Raw genomic sequence first — 21,218 nt, 5'->3', positions numbered from 1 at the left:
GTCTTGTATAAAACTTTCTCCAGGAATTAAGAGTTTTGCCAGACCAGATCCAAAAACCAGAGGTTATTCCTACAATTAAGGTCATGAGATATTTGATCATGAAGACGGTAAAATCCGGCGTCATGGGCGGATGGTGGGTACTGGGGCATTGGACAGCATAGGTCTTGCAACTTTGGCTTACCCAACTTTTCTCCCACTGTTCCCTAAAAGCCTGTTCATAAAAATAACAAGCAATGACAATAGTGGCCGGAACCGTGTAGAGGACACTGAAGATGCCTATCCTCACCATCAGCTTCTCCAACTTTTCAGTTTTGGTGCCATCATGTTTCATAATGGTTCTGATCCTGAAGAGGGACACAAAACCGGCCAGTAGAAAAGAAGTGCCAATGAACAAGTAAACAAAAAGTGGGGCCAAGACAAATCCGCGTAGGGCATCCACGTTATTTATTCCAACAAAGCAAACCCCACTGAGAATATCTCCGTCCACTTGTCCCACGGCCAAGATGGTGATGGTTTTAATAGCTGGCACTGCCCACGCTGCCAAGTGGAAGTACTGAGAATTAGCTTCTATGGCTTCATGTCCCCATTTCATGCCAGCTGCTAAAAACCAAGTGAGTGAGAGTATGACCCACCAGATAGAGCTGGCCATGCTGAAGAAGTAAAGCATCATGAAGAGGAAGGTGCAGCCCTCTTTCTTGGTGCCCTGGACCACTGTCTTGTAGCTATCCTCTACGAACCTCTCATTGCACACCACTTTGTCTTCTAGTAGGAAACCAGCAATGTAGGCGATGGCCACCATGGTGTAGCACCCGGAGAGGAAGATGATGGGTCTCTCTGGGTAGCTGAAGCGTTTCATGTCCACCAGGTAAGTAAGAACAGTGAATAGGGTGGACGCACAACAAAGTACTGACCATATCCCTATCCATATGCGGGAGAAGCGCAATTCTTCTGGCGCAAAATACATCAGCCCGTGCACTTTGCCAGCCTCACAAGGGGCACCGCAGTCCTTTTCCCCCAAGAAGTGGTAGTTGACATAAGCGGGCACCTTTAGTGCCCGGGGGCAGGTGAACTTGTCCCTGTAGGGTGATCTGATGTTAGGGTTGCTGGTCCACAGCACTGGTACAGCTGGTGTAGGGGTGCCCTTATCCGAGGTGTTCTGCCCCACACACAGCTCCCCTGCCCCATTTACTGGGAACTTCTCACAGCGCAGACTCTCCGGCCACTGGAAGCCGAACTTATTCATCAGCGCCTCGCAGCCCTGCCTGGCCCGTTCACACAGCGAGCGACAAGGCGGTAACGCCTGCTCCAGCACCGTGCAAACTGGTGCATACATGGAGCAGAGGAAGAACTTCAGCTCTGGAGAGCACTGAACCTTCACCAGCGGGTAGAACTGATGCACCTCCAGCCCAGCATCCTCCTGGTTAGTGTGCCCAAGCAGATTGGGCATGATAGTCTGGTTGTAAGCGATATCCGTGCAGAGGGGGATGGAGATGGGTTGGCAGTAACCGTGGTCCGGGACAGAGATGCCCTTCTCTCCATTATACTGCGCCTCCACCGCCAGGCTGGCACAGAGCAGCGCCAGCAGGCTGCAAAGTTTATTGGAGCCCCGCTGTGCCATGCTGCTGCCAGGATCCCTTGCCATGAGAGTTGAGTGGGTGCAGCATGAAGCCTCGGAGTAGCTGTGCGCGCCCGCTGGGTGATAATCTCCTCCCGGTCTCCTCGGTGGCTGCAGTCAGGAGCAGAGCGCAACTCACTCTGATACATTTGTATCAATCCTTCAACTTATCTGGGCCGTTTCCAGGCTCCCCGCTGCCCGCCTCTCCAGCGAGAGGGAGGAGCCTTGAAACCGATGCGAACTTGTCTGCTAAGTAAGGGATCCTCTCACAACTGTGTCCTGACAGCTCGTCGGAAAGTTTCTCTCCTCAGTCTTGTCGGCTGCTGCTGCCCCATTCTTCTCTATCAGGAAGACACAGCTCTAAATATAGCACATTGCATGCCAAGCCTGAGTGATGACAGCCACTGGCAAGAGCTGGCCCTTTAAATATAGGTTCATTTCATGTATATTGACTGATGGCTCAATAGGCGTTGGTGACATTGTGTACATTATGTAGTGGGGCTGTGTGTCGCACCGTACGTGTGGGGTGCTGTATGTACGGAGATATTCTCCCCTAGAAGTAATGCTACTGTTTCCGGTGACAATACAATTTTTTGTCAGCTTTGCACATATAAGGCCCTATACATCTTTATGGGAGCCCTATACATCTTTATGGGAGCCCTATACATCTTTATGGGAGCTCTATACATCTTCATGGGAGCCCTATACATCTTTATGGGAGCCCTATACATCTTTATGGGAGCCCTATACATCTTTATAGGAGCTCTATACATCTTTATGGGAGCTCTATACATCTTTATGGGAGCCCTATACATCTTTATGGGAGCTCTATACATCTTTATGGGAGCTCTATACATCTTTTTGGGAGCCCTATACATCTTTATGGGAGCCCTATACATCTTTATGGGAGCCGTATACATCTTTATGGGAGCCCTATACATCTTTATGGGAGCCCTATACATCTTTATGGGAGCCCTATACATCTTTATGGGAGCCCTATACATCTTTATGGGAGCTCTATACATCTTTATGGGAGCCCTATACATCTTTATGGGAGCTCTATACATCTTTATGGGAGCTCTATACATCTTTTTGGGAGCCCTATACATCTTTATGGGAGCCCTATACATCTTTATGGGAGCTCTATACATCTTTATGGGAGCCCTATACATCTTTATGGGAGCCCTATACATCTTTATGGGAGCTCTATACATCTTTATGGGAGCCCTATACATCTTTATGGGAGCCCTATACATCTTTATGGGAGCCCTATACATCTTTATGGGAGCCCTATACATCTTTATGGGAGCTCTATACATCTTCATGGGAGCCCTATACATCTTTATGGGAGCCCTATACATCTTTATGGGAGCCCTATACATCTTTATAGGAGCTCTATACATCTTTATGGGAGCTCTATACATCTTTATGGGAGCCCTATACATCTTTATGGGAGCTCTATACATCTTTATGGGAGCTCTATACATCTTTTTGGGAGCCCTATACATCTTTATGGGAGCCCTATACATCTTTATGGGAGCTCTATACATCTTTATGGGAGCCCTATACATCTTTATGGGAGCCCTATACATCTTTATGGGAGCTCTATACATCTTTATGGGAGCCCTATACATCTTTATGGGAGCTCTATACATCTTTTTGGGAGCCCTATACATCTTTATGGGAGCCCTATACATCTTTATGGGAGCTCTATACATCTTTATGGGAGCCCTATACATCTTTATGGGAGCCCTATACATCTTTATGGGAGCTCTATACATCTTTATGGGAGCCCTATACATCTTTATGGGAGCTCTATACATCTTTATGGGAGCCCTATACATCTTTATGGGAGCTCTATACATCTTTATGGGAGTTCTATACACCTTTATGGGAGCCCTATACATCTTGATGGGAGCTCTATACATCTTTTTGGGAGCCCTATACATCTTTATGGGAGCTCTATACATCTTTATGGGAGCCCTATACATCTTTATGGGAGCTCTATACATCTTTATGGGAGCTCTATACATCTTTTTGGGAGCCCTATACATCTTTATGGGAGCCCTATACATCTTTATGGGAGCTCTATACATCTTTATGGGAGCCCTATACATCTTTATGGGAGCCCTATACATCTTTATGGGAGCTCTATACATCTTTATGGGAGCCCTATACATCTTTATGGGAGCTCTATACATCTTTTTGGGAGCCCTATACATCTTTATGGGAGCCCTATACATCTTTATGGGAGCTCTATACATCTTTATGGGAGCCCTATACATCTTTATGGGAGCCCTATACATCTTTATGGGAGCTCTATACATCTTTATGGGAGCCCTATACATCTTTATGGGAGCCCTATACATCTTTATGGGAGCTCTATACATCTTTATGGGAGTTCTATACATCTTTTTGGGAGCCCTATACATCTTTATGGGAGCCCTATACATCTTTATGGGAGCTCTATACATCTTTATGGGAGCCCTATACATCTTTATGGGAGCCCTATACATCTTTATGGGAGCTCTATACATCTTTATGGGAGCCCTATACATCTTTATGGGAGCTCTATACATCTTTATGGGAGTTCTATACACCTTTATGGGAGCCCTATACATCTTTATGGGAGCCCTATACATCTTTATGGGAGCCCTATACATCTTTATGGGAGCCCTATACATCTTTATGGGAGCCCTATACATCTTTATGGGAGCTCTATACATCTTTATGGGAGCCCTATACATCTTTATGGGAGTTCTATACATCTTTATGGGAGCCCTATACATCTTTATGGGAGTTCTATACATCTTTATGGGAGCCCTATACATCTTTATGGGAGCTCTATACATCTTTATGGGAGCCCTATACATCTTTATGGGAGCCCTATACATCTTTATGGGAGCCCTATACATCTTTATGGGAGCCCTATACATCTTTATGGGAGCCCTATACAGCCAGTACAAACCAAAGCAGTCAGGGTATGTTCACACAGGTCAGATGAAAAGTCCGCAGGATATTTGACCCAGAAATCATAGGGAAGTCCGCCAGAATATACGCATCAAATTGCGCTTAGTTTGGTGTGTATCTTCGGGTGGATTTTCTGCTGGGGAAATCAGTCGACAGGAAAGAAGACACATACTCACCTCTCCTGGTACTCCGTCCCGGTTCCCCCGTCTCTGTACAGCCGGGCCTCCCCGGATGACGCTTTGTCAGATGCGTCTGCTGCAGCCTGGGATTATTTTCCAATTTAAAATAGATTCTTTTTTTTTTAGAATTAAATATTAAATTAATTCTTTATTTTTTGTTAGATTTGCTCATTTTTTTAAATAGATTTTTTGGGGGGGAATTTACTGAATTTGCTCAGAATATGCAGCATAATCTCAGCCAGTTCTGCAACAATTGGCGGATGTGCTGCGATTCCGTAACATAAATTGACATGCTGCAAATTTATATTCCAGGTCAATTTCTGCGTGCATACTGTGCTGAATTTTTTCGCAGCGTGGGGATGAGATTTGATCAAATCTCATCCACTTTGCTGCTACTGTAAACGCTGTGGAATTTCAGTACGGAAAATCTGGTCGGAATTTCCGCAGCGTATACGCCCCATGTAATCGTATCCTAACACGGCTGTAAGCATGACGCCAAAAACTCTGCTTTCCCCTCCTCTTCTGAGAGCACAAGCAGCATTGACTCCTGACTGACAGCCTGGTTGCTAGGAATCAGCTGCCTAATAAGCCGGACCACACATGCCTAGCAACCAGACTGTCCTAAGGTTTTCAGCTTAATGCAGAATTGTCACTAAACTGAGAGCAGAGAAGGCACCAGGCAGTATGTGCAGCGCTATAAGGGTATGTTCACATGTAGCGTAAATATTGCGGATTTTCCGCAACGTGTTTCATTGCAGAAAATCCGCAGCGTATTATAGTAGCAGCAAAGTAGATCAGATTTGAACAAATTTCAACAACGTGCTGCGTAAAAAATCTGCCAAAAAACGCTCATAAATTGACCTGCGGTGCGTTTTTTTAAATCTGCAGCAATTTATGCTGCGGGATCGCTGGTTTTCTATTGTGGGTTTTTCCCATTGAATTCAATGTGGAGGTAACACCCGCAACAATTCGCACATGTTGCCATTTTTGCAGCGGGAAAAGATGCGATTCTGCTGCAAAAAAAAACCAAAAAAAATACGTATACTTACCCAGATCTCAATCACAAGCGGCAGCGGTCACATGGGATGAAAGGTCATCCCAGGAGGCCGGGCTGCAGATACTTTTGCACAGCATCTGCTGTTTTTTTTTTAGCCCCAAGTCCGTCTAAAACATAAATATTTGGTTCTGCTAAACATGCAATGAAGATGAGCAGCCACCAGATACATATGACAACGCTTTTCTCGGGGGCACAATGGGTTCTGGCAGATTGATATCCATCCTGTCCCCATAGACATTAGATTGTCTGCATATAAGTTAGGCTTCGTTCACATCTGCGTTCAATGCCGTAGTCGACTGCGCTATTCATTCCATCAAAACGACGGAACCCTTAAACAACGGTGACAAACGGAAACCATTTGCACCAGATCCATCACCATTGTAATCAATAATGATGCAAAGGGAAACCTATGGTTTCCGTTTGTTTCAGTTTGGATTCCGTTCATGGGTTCCCCTGACGGAAAGGTCCGACAGAACCCATGAACGGAGCCCCGACGCAGATGTGAACGAAGCCGTAAAATCAATGGGATCCACTAAGAAACATCAAATGTCTGTGGCCAACATATTTAGACCTCTAGCGTTTTAAACTGCATGAAATAACGCTTCTAAAAACGCCACCATTATTAAAATGTAACATGCAATTTTCATGGTGTTTTTAGTAGCGTTTTTGGTGGTGCTTTTTATTTAGTGTCATTTTGTCATGTATATTTAATGGTGTTTTTGGTGGTGCTTTTTATTTGCTGTCATTTTGTACATGCTTTTTTTATGGTGTTTTTGAAGTCCTATAGAGAAGCGTATGGGAAAAAAGCCCGAAAAAATGCCATACTCAGAGCATTCTGCGATTTAAAGAGAATGCCACTGACCACAAAAATGGAACAAAAACACCAAAAAGCCATTGTATGTAGTGCATTTTATATTGACTAAAGACTGTAAAGACGTCTGGAAGATAAACGTAGCCTAAAGGGGATCAGTCAGTGGGACTTCTACGATATTTGATTTCTCTTAGGGATGAGCATATTTTTCACTCCCTCGCAAGCGGAGAATGCAGGAAACATCTGCCCAGGATTGAGCGTAACTAATATTTTCTTAACTAAGCACTAAAAATACAACCTGTCATAAAACAAACGTCTATTGCCTATCACAATGACCTTATTTAATATTAGTAACAATTTATTTGCTGTCATTTATCGCAGCGATTTATGCAGAATTGGGGAAAAAACCTGCAGCAGAACCGAAAAATGAATTAGCCCGTGATTGAGTGTCAGGTCGGACACAATCGCGTCTTTCAGGAAAAATTCGAGCTAAACGTGTTCTAGAGGAAAAATCCTGCGGTTTTGAGAAATCGGAGCACGGCTTAGGATGCAGTCACATGCGGCAGATTTTGTTGCAGAAAATCCACTCCATTCATCTGAACGTGGTCATTTCTGCAGCAGGTGCCTGGATTTCTGCAAGTTACATTCAGATAAATGGGACTGATTTTCGGTTATAGAAAATGTCTGCACCAAAATCAATAGCGCAGTCGACTGCGCTATTGATTCCGTCATAAAATGGAAACCTTACACAACGGTGACAAACGGAAACCATAAGCAGTGGAAGCAACGATACCCCACACCGGAAACCAACGCGGATGTAAGCACAGTCTAAGGACAGATTCACATGAACGTGTCCGTTTTGCGTCCGCAAAAAACGCAGCCTTTTTCCTGCGTTACAGTTCCGTGTGCCATCAGTGTGTGTTCCGTGTGCCATCAGTGTGTGTTCCGTGTGCCATCAGTGTGTGTTCCGTGTGCCATCAGTGTGTGTTCCGTGTGGCATCAGTGTGTGTTCCGTGTGCCATCAGTGTGTGTTCCGTGTGCCATCAGTGTGTGTTCCGTGTGGCATCAGTGTGTGTTCCGTGTGGCATCAGTGTGTGTTCCGTGTGGCATCAGTGTGTGTTCCGTGTGGCATCAGTGTGTGTTCCGTGTGGCATCAGTGTGTGTTCCGTGTGGCATCAGTGTGTGTTCGCCTCCAAACATCTGCCCCTTAGGGCTATGTGCACACGCAAAATAGAAACTGTCTCAAAATACAGAGCTGTTTTCAGAGGAAAAGCCACTCGCGATTTTCGCAGCATTTTTTACGGCTGTTTTTGGAATCAATGAAAAATGGCTCCAAAAACGGCCCAAGAAGTGACACTTCTTTTTCCCAGCCGTTTTTAAAAAAGCGGCCTGTCGGAATAGAACGCTATTTTCCCATTGCAATCAATGGGCAGATGTTTGGAGGCGCTCTGCTTCCAATCTTTCGGACATTTTTCGGCCGTTTACGGCCTGAAAAACGGTCTAAAATAAGCCGTGTGAACATACCCTAACAATTATCAGGCAATATACCTTAAGGCTACAGATTTTGTGTTACAAAAAGCAACAAGACCCAAGAGACAGGACACTATGGGGAGATTTATTACCAGTATCAAAGGACACATTTTTTCATGAATCGGGGAAAATCGTGCAAATTGTGCCAAATTTATCAAAATAGCGCACATGGCATAATAAATTTGGAGTAAAACACTTTTCTCCTCCTTATGCCACCTCATGGCTGCCGTACAATTACTCCGATATTTCACAAATCTCCTTAGTCGCTCCCCTTCTTTCTAGACATTTTCTAAAACAGTTGAGGTAGGTGTGAAAAATTTGTAAAACACATCAGAACTACTCCATTACCGGCGCAATTTTCTTAGTTAATCTCGCCCCACTGAAATATTTACTATGAGAACGCAGCTAATATTTTGTTCTAGGAATTCGGTCTGAAAAAATTCCAGAATGAATCAGAAATGAAAGGACTTGAATTAATAGAACCTTATACGGCGTTGTTATTGAAGTTCCTCCGCCTGATATATATGAGCGCTAATTCATCACTTCGCTGCGTATGTAACGTTACTGCAGACGGAGAAGAGAAGGCGCCACCAAGAAATAAAAAATCTTCAGTGGAAGCGAATTTCTCTATCCTATATGTCCCTTTACTCCCGGCTGCCGCTGTGTTTCTTGTGCTGCTCACAGTAGTGTGATATATCACATGCGTACGTCTGTGAGCGCCTTTCTGAAAATGATGTTTGAAATGAGTGCAATTTGCCATAATGATGTGCGCGTGTAAAAATGCGCGCGTTTTCTTCAGCTGTTTTTAATGAACACGTATATTTTGACGCATTTTTTAAGCACCTTTTGTATTTTGCGCGTGTTTACACATGCAAAAACGTTAAAAATAGCAAGCAAGAGATTTTTGGAAGCGCTTTAAAGCCTTCCAGTGACTTCGATGGGAAAAATTTTGCGCGCCTTCACAATTGACCCTTACCCTTTTTTTATGCAATGCATAATTTAATTACACCAGCGTAAAAAAATATGCTCACTAAAACATGAATTTTTAATTTTAATGGGGATTCCAGCGTGTAAAAAGCGTTAAAATAAGGACTAAGTGCAGCTGGTCTAATGCTTTGATTAAATTGTGGGCGATTACATGTCATTATGGAGTCCTAACCTTACACATTTGTATGAAAAGAGCTCCCCCTAATGGTGGCTGCAGGTAACCAGACATTGTAATGTGAAGCAGCCCCTCTCACCCGAAGCCCCATCGCAGTGGTGTGTTCTGCCTCTCCACTGGTCTTATAGAATGAAGTCTCCATATAACTTCAACGACTCAAACCTTTGTGAGATTTCCATACAGACCATGATGTTGATTCATGTCGCAATTAGCATTATTTTTAGCATATTGCAGTGTAATATCTCACATTTTCGCTACCAATATTAGTACCTATGAAACCACACGACTTTACCGTGACCATAAATCGCTGAGGAGGCTTAGCCATGAGCAGAATCTGACGACAGGCTAGGGGTATGTGCACACAGCATTTTTTGCCAAGCAAAAATAATCTGCCTCAAAAATGTATCCTCCCGATTTTTTTTTAGGCATTTTTTTAGGCATTTTATGAATAGGGCTGCGTGCTGCATGTTTCTTGCTGTCAAAAGTGACGGAAGCCCGGAAGAAGGTGAAAATGAACTGTTCATTTAACTTCATGCATAAAATTTGGACAAGCAATATTCTAATTCACATGACGTGATCTACTGCCAGTATACAGATAGACTTAGTGCTGGAGCTACTGCCAGTATACAGATAGATATAGTGCTGGAGCTACTGCCAGTATACAGATAGATATAGTGCTGGAGCTACTGCCAGTATACAGATAGACATAGTGCTGGAGCTACTGACAGTATACAGATAGATATAGTGCTGGAGCTACTGACAGTATACAGATAGATATAGTGCTGAAGCTACTGCCAGTATACAGATAGATATAGTGCTGGAGCTACTGCCAGTATACAGGTAGACATAGTGCTGGAGCTACTGCCAGTATACAGATAGATATAGTGCTGGAGCTACTGCCAGTATACAGATAGATATAGTGCTGGAGCTACTGCCAGTATACAGATAGACATAGTGCTGGAGCTACTGCCAGTATACAGATAGATATAGTGCTGGAGCTACTGCCAGTATACAGATAGATATAGTGCTGGAGCTACTGCCAGTATACAGATAGATATAGTGCTGGAGCTACTGCCAGTATACAGATAGACATAGTGCTGGAGCTACTGCCAGTATACAGGTAGACATAGTGCTGGAGCTACTGCCAGTATACAGATAGACATAGTGCTGGAGCTACTGACAGTATACAGATAGATATAGTGCTGAAGCTACTGCCAGTATACAGGTAGATATAGTGCTGGAGCTACTGCCAGTATACAGATAGATATAGTGCTGGAGCTACTGCCAGTATACAGATAGATATAGTGCTGAATCTACTGCCAGTATACAGATAGATATAGTGCTGGAGTTACTGCCAGTATACAGATAGATATAGTGCTGGAGCTACTGCCAGTATACAGGTAGATATAGTGCTGGAGCTACTGCCAGTATACAGGTAGATATAGTGCTGGAGCTACTGCCAGTATACAGGTAGATATAGTGCTGGAGCTACTGCCAGTATACAGGTAGATCTAGTGCTGGAGCTACTGCCAGTATACAGATAGACATAGTGCTGGAGCTACTGCCAGTATACAGGTAGACATAGTGCTGGAGCTACTGCCAGTATACAGATAGACATAGTGCTGGAGCTACTGCCAGTATACAGATAGATATAGTGCTGGAGCTACTGCCAGTATACAGATAGATATAGTGCTGGAGCTACTGCCAGTATACAGATAGACATAGTGCTGGAGCTACTGCCAGTATACAGGTAGATATAGTGCTGGAGCTACTGCCAGTATACAGATAGATATAGTGCTGGAGCTACTGCCAGTATACAGATAGATATAGTGCTGGAGCTACTGCCAGTATACAGGTAGATATAGTGCTGGAGCTACTGCCAGTATACAGATAGATATAGTGCTGGAGCTACTGCCAGTATACAGATAGATATAGTGCTGGAGCTACTGCCAGTATACAGGTAGATATAGTGCTGGAGCTACTGCCAGTATACAGGTAGATATAGTGCTGGAGCTACTGCCAGTATACAGGTAGATATAGTGCTGGAGCTACTGCCAGTATACAGGTAGATATAGTGCTGGAGCTACTGCCAGTATACGGAAAGATATAGTGCTGGAGCTACTGCCAGTATACAGGTAGATCTAGTGCTGGAGCTACTGCCAGTATACAGGTAGATATAGTGCTGGAGCTACTGCCAGTATATAGGTAGATATAGTGCTGGAGCTACTGCCAGTATATAGGTAGATATAGTGCTGGAGCTACTGCCAGTATATAGGTAGATATAGTGCTGGAGCTACTGCCAGTATACGGAAAGATATAGTGCTGGAGCTACTGCCAGTATACAGGTAGATATAGTGCTGGAGCTACTGCCAGTATACAGGTAGACATAGTGCTGGAGCTACTGCCAGTATACAGATAGACATAGTGCTGGAGCTACTGCCAGTATACAGATAGATATAGTGCTGGAGCTACTGCCAGTATACAGATAGATATAGTGCTGGAGCTACTGCCAGTATACAGGTAGATATGGTGCTGGAGCTACTGCCAGTATACAGGTAGATATAGTGCTGGAGCTACTGCCAGTATACAGGTAGATATAGTGCTGGAGCTACTGCCAGTATACAGATAGATATAGTGCTGGAGCTACTGCCAGTATACAGATAGATATAGTGCTGGAGCTACTGCCAGTATACAGGTAGACATAGTGCTGGAGCTACTGCCAGTATACAGATAGATATAGTGCTGGAGCTACTGCCAGTATACAGATAGATATAGTGCTGGAGCTACTGCCAGTATACAGATAGATATAGTGCTGGAGCTACTGCCAGTATACAGGTAGATATAGTGCTGGAGCTACTGCCAGTATACAGGTAGATATAGTGCTGGAGCTACTGCCAGTATACAGGTAGACATAGTGCTGGAGCTACTGCCAGTATACAGATAGATATAGTGCTGGAGCTACTGACAGTATATAGGTAGATATAGTGCTGAAGCTACTGCCAGTATACAGATAGATATAGTGCTGGAGCTACTGCCAGTATATAGGTAGATATAGTGCTGGAGCTACTGCCAGTATATAGGTAGATATAGTGCTGGAGCTACTGCCAGTATACAGATAGATATAGTGCTGGAGCTACTGCCAGTATACAGATAGATATAGTGCTGAATCTACTGCCAGTATACAGATAGATATAGTGCTGGAGTTACTGCCAGTATACAGATAGATATAGTGCTGGAGCTACTGCCAGTATACAGGTAGATATAGTGCTGGAGCTACTGCCAGTATACAGGTAGATATAGTGCTGGAGCTACTGCCAGTATACAGAAAGATATAGTGCTGGAGCTACTGCCAGTATACAGGTAGATCTAGTGCTGGAGCTACTGCCAGTATACAGATAGACATAGTGCTGGAGCTACTGCCAGTATACAGGTAGACATAGTGCTGGAGCTACTGCCAGTATACAGATAGACATAGTGCTGGAGCTACTGACAGTATACAGATAGATATAGTGCTGGAGCTACTGACAGTATACAGGTAGATATAGTGCTGGAGCTACTGCCAGTATACAGATAGATATAGTGCTGGAGCTACTGCCAGTATACAGATAGATATAGTGCTGAATCTACTGCCAGTATACAGATAGATATAGTGCTGGAGCTACTGCCAGTATACAGATAGATATAGTGCTGGAGTTACTGCCAGTATACAGATAGATATAGTGCTGGAGCTACTGCCAGTATACAGATAGATATAGTGCTGGAGCTACTGCCAGTATACAGATAGATATAGTACTGGAGCTACTGCCAGTATACAGATAGATATAGTGCTGGAGCTACTGCCAGTATACAGGTAGATATAGTGCTGGAGCTACTGCCAGTATACAGGTAGATATAGTGCTGGAGCTACTGCCAGTATACAGGTAGATATAGTGCTGGAGCTACTGCCAGTATACAGGTAGATATAGTGCTGGAGCTACTGCCAGTATACAGGTAGATATAGTGCTGGAGCTACTGCCAGTATACAGGTAGATATAGTGCTGGAGCTACTGCCAGTATACAGGTAGATATAGTGCTGGAGCTACTGCCAGTATACGGAAAGATATAGTGCTGGAGCTACTGCCAGTATACAGGTAGATCTAGTGCTGGAGCTACTGCCAGTATACAGGTAGATATAGTGCTGGAGCTACTGCCAGTATATAGGTAGATATAGTGCTGGAGCTACTGCCAGTATATAGGTAGATATAGTGCTGGAGCTACTGCCAGTATACGGAAAGATATAGTGCTGGAGCTACTGCCAGTATACAGGTAGATATAGTGCTGGAGCTACTGCCAGTATATAGGTAGATATAGTGCTGGAGCTACTGCCAGTATACGGAAAGATATAGTGCTGGAGCTACTGCCAGTATACAGGTAGATATAGTGCTGGAGCTACTGCCAGTATACAGGTAGACATAGTGCTGGAGCTACTGCCAGTATACAGATAGACATAGTGCTGGAGCTACTGCCAGTATACAGATAGATATAGTGCTGGAGCTACTGCCAGTATACAGATAGATATAGTGCTGGAGCTACTGCCAGTATACAGATAGATATAGTGCTGGAGCTACTGCCAGTATACAGATAGATATAGTGCTGGAGCTACTGCCAGTATACAGGTAGACATAGTGCTGGAGCTACTGCCAGTATACAGATAGATATAGTGCTGGAGCTACTGCCAGTATACAGATAGATATAGTGCTGGAGCTACTGCCAGTATACAGATAGATATAGTGCTGGAGCTACTGCCAGTATACAGATAGATATAGTGCTGGAGCTACTGCCAGTATACAGATAGATATAGTGCTGGAGCTACTGCCAGTATACAGATAGATATAGTGCTGGAGCTACTGACAGTATATAGGTAGATATAGTGCTGGAGCTACTGCCAGTATACAGGTAGACATAGTGCTGGAGCTACTGCCAGTATACAGATAGATATAGTGCTGGAGCTACTGACAGTATATAGGTAGATATAGTGCTGGAGCTACTGCCAGTATACAGATAGATATAGTGCTGGAGCTACTGCCAGTATATAGGTAGATATAGTGCTGGAGCTACTGCCAGTATATAGGTAGATATAGTGCTGGAGCTACTGCCAGTATACAGATAGATATAGTGCTGGAGCTACTGCCAGTATACAGATATAGTGCTGGAGCTACTGCCAGTATACAGATAGACATAGTGCTGGAGCTACTGCCAGTATACAGATAGACATAGTGCTGGAGCTACTGCCAGTATACAGATAGACATAGTGCTGGAGCTACTGCCAGTATACAGATAGACATAGTGCTGGAGCTACTGCCAGTATACAGATAGATATAGTGCTGGAGCTACTGCCAGTATACAGATAGATATAGTGCTGGAGCTACTGCCAGTATACAGGTAGACATAGTGCTGGAGCTACTGCCAGTATACAGATAGATATAGTGCTGGAGCTACTGCCAGTATACAGATAGATATAGTGCTGGAGCTACTGCCAGTATACAGGTAGATATAGTGCTGGAGCTACTGCCAGTATACAGATAGACATAGTGCTGGAGCTACTGCCAGTATACAGATAGATATAGTGCTGGAGCTACTGACAGTATACAGGTAGATATAGTGCTGGAGCTACTGCCAGTATACAGGTAGACATAGTGCTGGAGCTACTGCCAGTATACAGATAGATATAGTGCTGGAGCTACTGAGAGTATATAGGTAGATATAGTGCTGGAGCTACTGCCAGTATACAGATAGATATAGTGCTGGAGCTACTGCCAGTATATAGGTAGATATAGTGCTGGAGCTACTGACAGTATATAGGTAGATATAGTGCTGGAGCTACTGCCAGTATACAGATAGATATAGTGCTGGAGCTACTGCCAGTATACAGATAGATATAGTGCTGGAGCTACTGCCAGTATACAGGTAGATATAGTGCTGGAGCTACTGCCAGTATACAGGTAGACATAGTGCTGGAGCTACTGCCAGTATACAGATAGATATAGTGCTGGAGCTACTGACAGTATATAGGTAGATATAGTGCTGGAGCTACTGCCAGTATACAGATAGATATAGTGCTGGAGCTACTGCCAGTATATAGGTAGATATAGTGCTGGAGCTACTGACAGTATATAGGTAGATATAGTGCTGGAGCTACTGCCAGTATACAGATATAGTGCTGGAGCTACTGCCAGTATACAGATAGACATAGTGCTGGAGCTACTGCCAGTATACAGATAGACATAGTGCTGGAGCTACTGCCAGTATACAGATAGACATAGTGCTGGAGCTACTGCCAGTATACAGGTAGACATAGTGCTGGAGCTACTGCCAGTATACAGATAGATATAGTGCTGGAGCTACTGCCGGTATACAGATAGATATAGTGCTGGAGCTACTGCCAGTATACAGATAAATATAGTGCTGGAGCTACTGCCAGTATACAGATAGATATAGTGCTGGAGCTACTGCCAGTATACAGATAGATATAGTGCTGGAGCTACTGCCAGTATACAGATAGATATAGTGCTGGAGCTACTGCCAGTATACAGGTAGACATAGTGCTGGAGCTACTGCCAGTATACAGATAGATATAGTGCTGGAGCTACTGCCAGTATACAGATAGATATAGTGCTGGAGCTACTGCCAGTATACAGGTAGACATAGTGCTGGAGCTACTGCCAGTATACAGATAGATATAGTGCTGGAGCTACTGCCAGTATACAGATAGATATAGTGCTGGAGCTACTGCCAGTATACAGGTAGATATAGTGCTGGAGCTACTGCCAGTATACAGATAGACATAGTGCTGGAGCTACTGCCAGTATACAGATAGATATAGTGCTGGAGCTACTGACAGTATACAGGTAGATATAGTGCTGGAGCTACTGCCAGTATACAGGTAGACATAGTGCTGGAGCTACTGCCAGTATACAGATAGATATAGTGCTGGAGCTACTGAGAGTATATAGGTAGATATAGTGCTGGAGCTACTGCCAGTATACAGATAGATATAGTGCTGGAGCTACTGCCAGTATATAGGTAGATATAGTGCTGGAGCTACTGACAGTATATAGGTAGATATAGTGCTGGAGCTACTGCCAGTATACAGATAGATATAGTGCTGGAGCTACTGCCAGTATACAGATAGATATAGTGCTGGAGCTACTGCCAGTATACAGGTAGATATAGTGCTGGAGCTACTGCCAGTATACAGGTAGACATAGTGCTGGAGCTACTGCCAGTATACAGATAGATATAGTGCTGGAGCTACTGACAGTATATAGGTAGATATAGTGCTGGAGCTACTGCCAGTATACAGATAGATATAGTGCTGGAGCTACTGCCAGTATATAGGTAGATATAGTGCTGGAGCTACTGACAGTATATAGGTAGATATAGTGCTGGAGCTACTGCCAGTATACAGATATAGTGCTGGAGCTACTGCCAGTATACAGGTAGACATAGTGCTGGAGCTACTGCCAGTATACAGATAGATATAGTGCTGGAGCTACTGCCAGTATACAGATAGATATAGTGCTGGAGCTACTGCCAGTATACAGGTAGATATAGTGCTGGAGCTACTGCCAGTATACAGATAGACATAGTGCTGGAGCTACTGCCAGTATACAGATAGATATAGTGCTGGAGCTACTGACAGTATACAGGTAGATATAGTGCTGGAGCTACTGCCAGTATACAGGTAGACATAGTGCTGGAGCTACTGCCAGTATACAGATAGATATAGTGCTGGAGCTACTGAGAGTATATAGGTAGATATAGTGCTGGAGCTACTGCCAGTATACAGATAGATATAGTGCTGGAGCTACTGCCAGTATATAGGTAGATATAGTGCTGGAGCTACTGACAGTATATAGGTAGATATAGTGCTGGAGCTACTGCCAGTATACAGATAGATATAGTGCTGGAGCTACTGCCAGTATACAGATAGATATAGTGCTGGAGCTACTGCCAGTATACAGGTAGATATAGTGCTGGAGCTACTGCCAGTATACAGGTAGACATAGTGCTGGAGCTACTGCCAGTATACAGATAGATATAGTGCTGGAGCTACTGACAGTATATAGGTAGATATAGTGCTGGAGCTACTGCCAGTATACAGATAGATATAGTGCTGGAGCTACTGCCAGTATATAGGTAGATATAGTGCTTTAGCTACTGACAGTATATAGGTAGATATAGTGCTGGAGCTACTGCCAGTATACAGATATAGTGCTGGAGCTACTGCCAGTATACAGATAGACATAGTGCTGGAGCTACTGCCAGTATACAGATAGACATAGTGCTGGAGCTACTGCCAGTATACAGATAGACATAGTGCTGGAGCTACTGCCAGTATACAGGTAGACATAGTGCTGGAGCTACTGCCAGTATACAGATAGATATAGTGCTGGAGCTACTGCCGGTATACAGATAGATATAGTGCTGGAGCTACTGCCAGTATACAGATAAATATAGTGCTGGAGCTACTGCCAGTATACAGATAGATATAGTGCTGGAGCTACTGCCAGTATACAGATAGATATTATGCTGGAGCTACTGCCAGTATACAGATAGATATAGTGCTGGAGCTACTGCCAGTATACAGGTAGACATAGTGCTGGAGCTACTGACAGTATACAGATAGACATAGTGCTGGAGCTACTGCTAGTATACAGATAGACATAGTGCTGGAGCTACTGCCAGTATACAGATAGACATAGTGCTGGAGCTACTGCCAGTATACAGATAGATATAGTGCTGGAGCTACTGCCAGTATACAGGTAGATATAGTGCTGGAGCTACTGCCAGTATACAGATAGATATAGTGCTGGAGCTACTGCCAGTATACAGATAGATATAGTGCTGGAGCTACTGCCAGTATACAGATAGATATAGTGCTGGAGCTACTGCCAGTATACAGATAGATATAGTGCTGGAGCTACTGCCAGTATACAGATAGATATAGTGCTGGAGCTACTGCCAGTATACAGATAGATATAGTGCTGGAGCTACTGCCAGTATACAGGTAGATATAGTGCTGGAGCTACTGCCAGTATACAGGTAGATATAGTGCTGGAGCTACTGCCAGTATACAGGTAGATATAGTGCTGGAGCTACTGCCAGTATACGGAAAGATATAGTTCTGGAGCTACTGCCAGTATACAGGTAGATATAGTGCTGGAGCTACTGCCAGTATACAGGTAGATATAGTGCTGGAGCTACTGCCAGTATACAGGTAGATATAGTGCTGGAGCTACTGCCAGTATACAGATAGACATAGTGCTGGAGCTACTGCCAGTATACAGGTAGATATAGTGCTGGAGCTACTGCCAGTATACAGATAGACATAGTGCTGGAGCTACTGCCAGTATACAGGTAGATATAGTGCTGGAGCTACTGCCAGTATACAGATAGATATAGTGCTGGAGCTACTGCCAGTATACAGATAGATATAGTGCTGGAGCTACTGCCAGTATACAGGTAGATATAGTGCTGGAGCTACTGCCAGTATACAGGTAGATATAGTGCTGGAGCTACTGCCAGTATACAGATAGATATAGTGCTGGAGCTACTGCCAGTATACAGATAGATATAGTGCTGGAGCTACTGCCAGTATACAGGTAGATATAGTGCTGGAGCTACTGCCAGTATACAGGTAGATATAGTGCTGGAGCTACTGCCAGTATACAGGTAGATATAGTGCTGGAGCTACTGCCAGTATACGGAAAGATATAGTTCTGGAGCTACTGCCAGTATACAGGTAGATATAGTGCTGGAGCTACTGCCAGTATACAGGTAGATATAGTGCTGGAGCTACTGCCAGTATACAGGTAGATATAGTGCTGGAGCTACTGCCAGTATACAGATAGACATAGTGCTGGAGCTACTGCCAGTATACAGGTAGATATAGTGCTGGAGCTACTGCCAGTATACAGATAGACATAGTGCTGGAGCTACTGCCAGTATACAGGTAGATATAGTGCTGGAGCTACTGCCAGTATACAGATAGATATAGTGCTGGAGCTACTGCCAGTATACAGATAGATATAGTGCTGGAGCTACTGCCAGTATACAGATATACAGTATACAGCTTAGGTGGCATTACAGACGTGGCATGATTGTTTATCCTAAATCTTAGGGTATTGCAGAAAGATTCAGAGGGCAATAGTGGAAAATGTAAATGTTCCATCACGAAGGGAGAGGCCAGCCATCTACATCTGACCAATGAGGGTCCGAGTCCCGAAATCCCCGCTAATCGGCTGAATAAAGGGGCTACGGCATTCCAGCTCACAGGAATTTAGCATAGAATAAATCTGCCACCTCTGAACAGGGCATAAGACTTGCCTAAGTGATATTACAGTACATTACAGTATTTCTGTACTTCCCCTTTAATTATTCTGACACCTCACATGTCTCTACATTTATGGTAGCCAAAAACAATAAAAAAAAAATAACCCTAAATAGGACGAAAAAAAATCCAGGACAAATCGTCACATAGTTTAGGTTTGTTTAAATGACACTAAAAATAAAAGGAAAGCAAAAAGTTCTAAATCTTTCTATTAACCCATTCACTACCAGCCCTGTTACTATTCCTGTCAATTCATTGCTAAGAGCAGTGATATTGAGAATATTTCCTTCCCTTCTCCTCCAAGTATAAAGCGAGCTCTCTGAATGAATTGCGGTCACGTTCCCGTCCTTCCTTTACTGATACTTTGTGTCTTTGTGTGTGATAGTAAAATGCAGACGCTCCCTTACAAGTTTAATCCTGGTTCTTCTGTTCTTGTCTCTGATTGGTTGAGGGAAAGTCTGGGGCGGGCCATAATTCTGGGCGCTGACTGAACACACATTTTTTTTCCTTTGGAAAAACAGAGAAGACAAGACTATTAACCCTTTCAAGGAATCCCGGTACCGGAAATGTCTTTAGCATCATCCTCAAGAAATAAGAGTATATCGTCTGATAGGAGTAGGAGGTGTAATAGAATATTAATAGACGTGATATTTCCGGAAACATGAGCAGAGAATAGAAGGCGTATGTTCTCTGTATAATAAATAGTTCTGCAACTTTCTAATATACTTTGTTTCAATTTTTCGCCATTTTCAAGATCTCTGCTTGCTGTCAATAAATTGCAACATTCTTGTTTACAGCTAGAGGATGAAAACCTGTACAGACCTAAAGCTAGGATCTCACGTCACGGTTTAAATGCATTTTTGGCTGCAACTCCGTGACATTTTGAGGAGATTCACAGCGAAATGCATCTAAACCACTATATAAGATCCCAGCCTTATACTTTTTACTGCTGAGGGTTTGCTACAATTGTATCCAGGCTAGACATTCCCATGTGAGTTAGGCTGGGTTTACACGTTGCGTTTTTGTTGCGTTTTTTCTCGTTTTGGTTGATCAACTCCCATTGAGAGACATGGGAGTTCATCTACCAAAACAAAAATCGCAGGCTAAAAACGCAACCAAAAAGTGTGAACTCAGCCTTATACCGGTTTAAAATGATTACGTTTTACCTGCACTGATACATTGTAACAAACTATCAGAACAATGGAGAGATTTGTAATGCTGATGTGTTTGGATCACAAAGACTGTATAACAATTATAAAAATAACTTTGGGCTTTCGAGAAGTGAAGGGCAGACACACTATAGAGACCGACCATGCAGCTACTATTGGGCCCTTAGAGGTGAGGGGCCCATTGCTGGTAGGTTTTATCCCCTTTGCTACTGGTTGGTGAGGAGCTGGATATAACTCCCCTCTCCAGAGGTAATATATTGTTACCAAAAAAAGTGATTGGTATGTAGCTAAAGGGTCATAGAAAGGGTTTGGTGGGGGAAATACCCACCAGGCTCCGCTGCCAAAACGTGGCA

General features: G+C 43.7%; 1 protein-coding gene across 1 annotated transcript in view; it reads right to left on the bottom strand.

Annotated features, from left to right (window-relative positions):
* FZD1 (frizzled class receptor 1) overlaps positions 1 to 1,769 on the bottom strand; it is a 2,314-nt gene extending 545 nt beyond the window's left edge. The window contains exon 1 of the mRNA XM_075827677.1: positions 1 to 1,769. This exon is cut by the window's left edge and continues 545 nt beyond it. Within this exon, the coding sequence (XP_075683792.1) occupies positions 1 to 1,642 (1,642 nt within the window). The 5' untranslated portion in view covers positions 1,643 to 1,769.
* Between the last annotated feature and the right edge of the window lie 19,449 nt (positions 1,770 to 21,218).

This window comes from Rhinoderma darwinii, chromosome 5 (assembly GCF_050947455.1).
Source record: "Rhinoderma darwinii isolate aRhiDar2 chromosome 5, aRhiDar2.hap1, whole genome shotgun sequence".
In the NCBI taxonomy this organism is placed as follows: domain Eukaryota; kingdom Metazoa; phylum Chordata; class Amphibia; order Anura; family Rhinodermatidae; genus Rhinoderma; species Rhinoderma darwinii.
Note: the sequence above shows the minus strand (reverse complement) of the source record. Positions and strands in the feature narration are given on the sequence as shown.